Here is a 941-nt window from a genome sequence, read left to right on the forward strand (position 1 = left end):
TTTAATAATATATATAATATTTATTTTTTTCTATTATTAATATTATTTTGTCTTTTCTAGTTATAAATATTTTAGAAAAAAAATACACATACAAATAGAAACATCTAAATATTTCTTTATTTTATTTTATTTTTTATTTTATTTTATTTTTGTGGTGGTAGTGACTTTGGCATGTTTATAATAATATTTATAAAATTTAAAATGATAAAGATATGAACAGGATTACACTTTATGATTTTATAATTGACGAAATAAAAGGAGGAACCTATTATGATAGATATTATAGTGACAATGAAAGTTCAGAAGATGAATATAAAGAAGATGATAATATTTCTAAGAATATAAATGATAATAAACAAAAGAATAATAATGATGAATATAAATATGATTTTTATAAATTTCTAGATAATATATTTAAAGCAAATAGTATACCAGATAATGCATTAGATCATATGTTGAATGTACCATTTTTTTTTGAGAAACTTATGAGTTTTTCCTTTCTTTTATGTTTAGATAATATATTATATGATATAACGTTTATGCCTATACAGGTTTGTATATATAAATAAATATTTGTTTATATGTGTGAACATATAAATATTTTATATATATTACACCAATGTGTTATTATTTTATTTTTTTTTTTTACATATATTATTTTTTTTTTTTTTTTTTATTTTTTTTTTTTTTTTTTTTTTTATTTTTTTTTTTTTATCTTTTAGGTGGTAAGATCCATATGCCTTTTGATTAGTTTATTTTTTAAGAATGCTAGTCGTAATATTATGAACATTTTTTATAATTTTAAGAATTACAAGTTTTATAAATATGCTGTGAATAATTATAAAGACCCAAAGAAGAAATATAAGGTGAGGGTAATAAAGAATTTAAATAAATTATCATATAGTAAAAGAAAAGAAACTGATCATATGTATGAAAATAAA

At 17.3% G+C, this 941-nt stretch overlaps 1 protein-coding gene across 1 annotated transcript in view; it reads left to right on the forward strand.

The window, feature by feature from the left end:
• Positions 1–212: 212 nt before the first annotated feature.
• PGSY75_0321900 (cyclic amine resistance locus protein) overlaps positions 213–941 on the forward strand; it is a gene marked incomplete at both ends in the record, with an annotated part of 2,974 nt that continues 2,245 nt past the window's right edge. Inside the window, 2 exons of the mRNA XM_018784070.1 lie at positions 213–551; positions 723–941. The exon at positions 723–941 is cut by the window's right edge and continues 1,515 nt beyond it. Of these exons, the coding sequence (XP_018643653.1) occupies positions 213–551; positions 723–941 (558 nt within the window). The remainder of the gene's footprint in view (positions 552–722) is intronic.

Source organism: Plasmodium gaboni, chromosome 3 (assembly GCF_001602025.1).
Source record: "Plasmodium gaboni strain SY75 chromosome 3, whole genome shotgun sequence".
In the NCBI taxonomy this organism is placed as follows: domain Eukaryota; phylum Apicomplexa; class Aconoidasida; order Haemosporida; family Plasmodiidae; genus Plasmodium; species Plasmodium gaboni.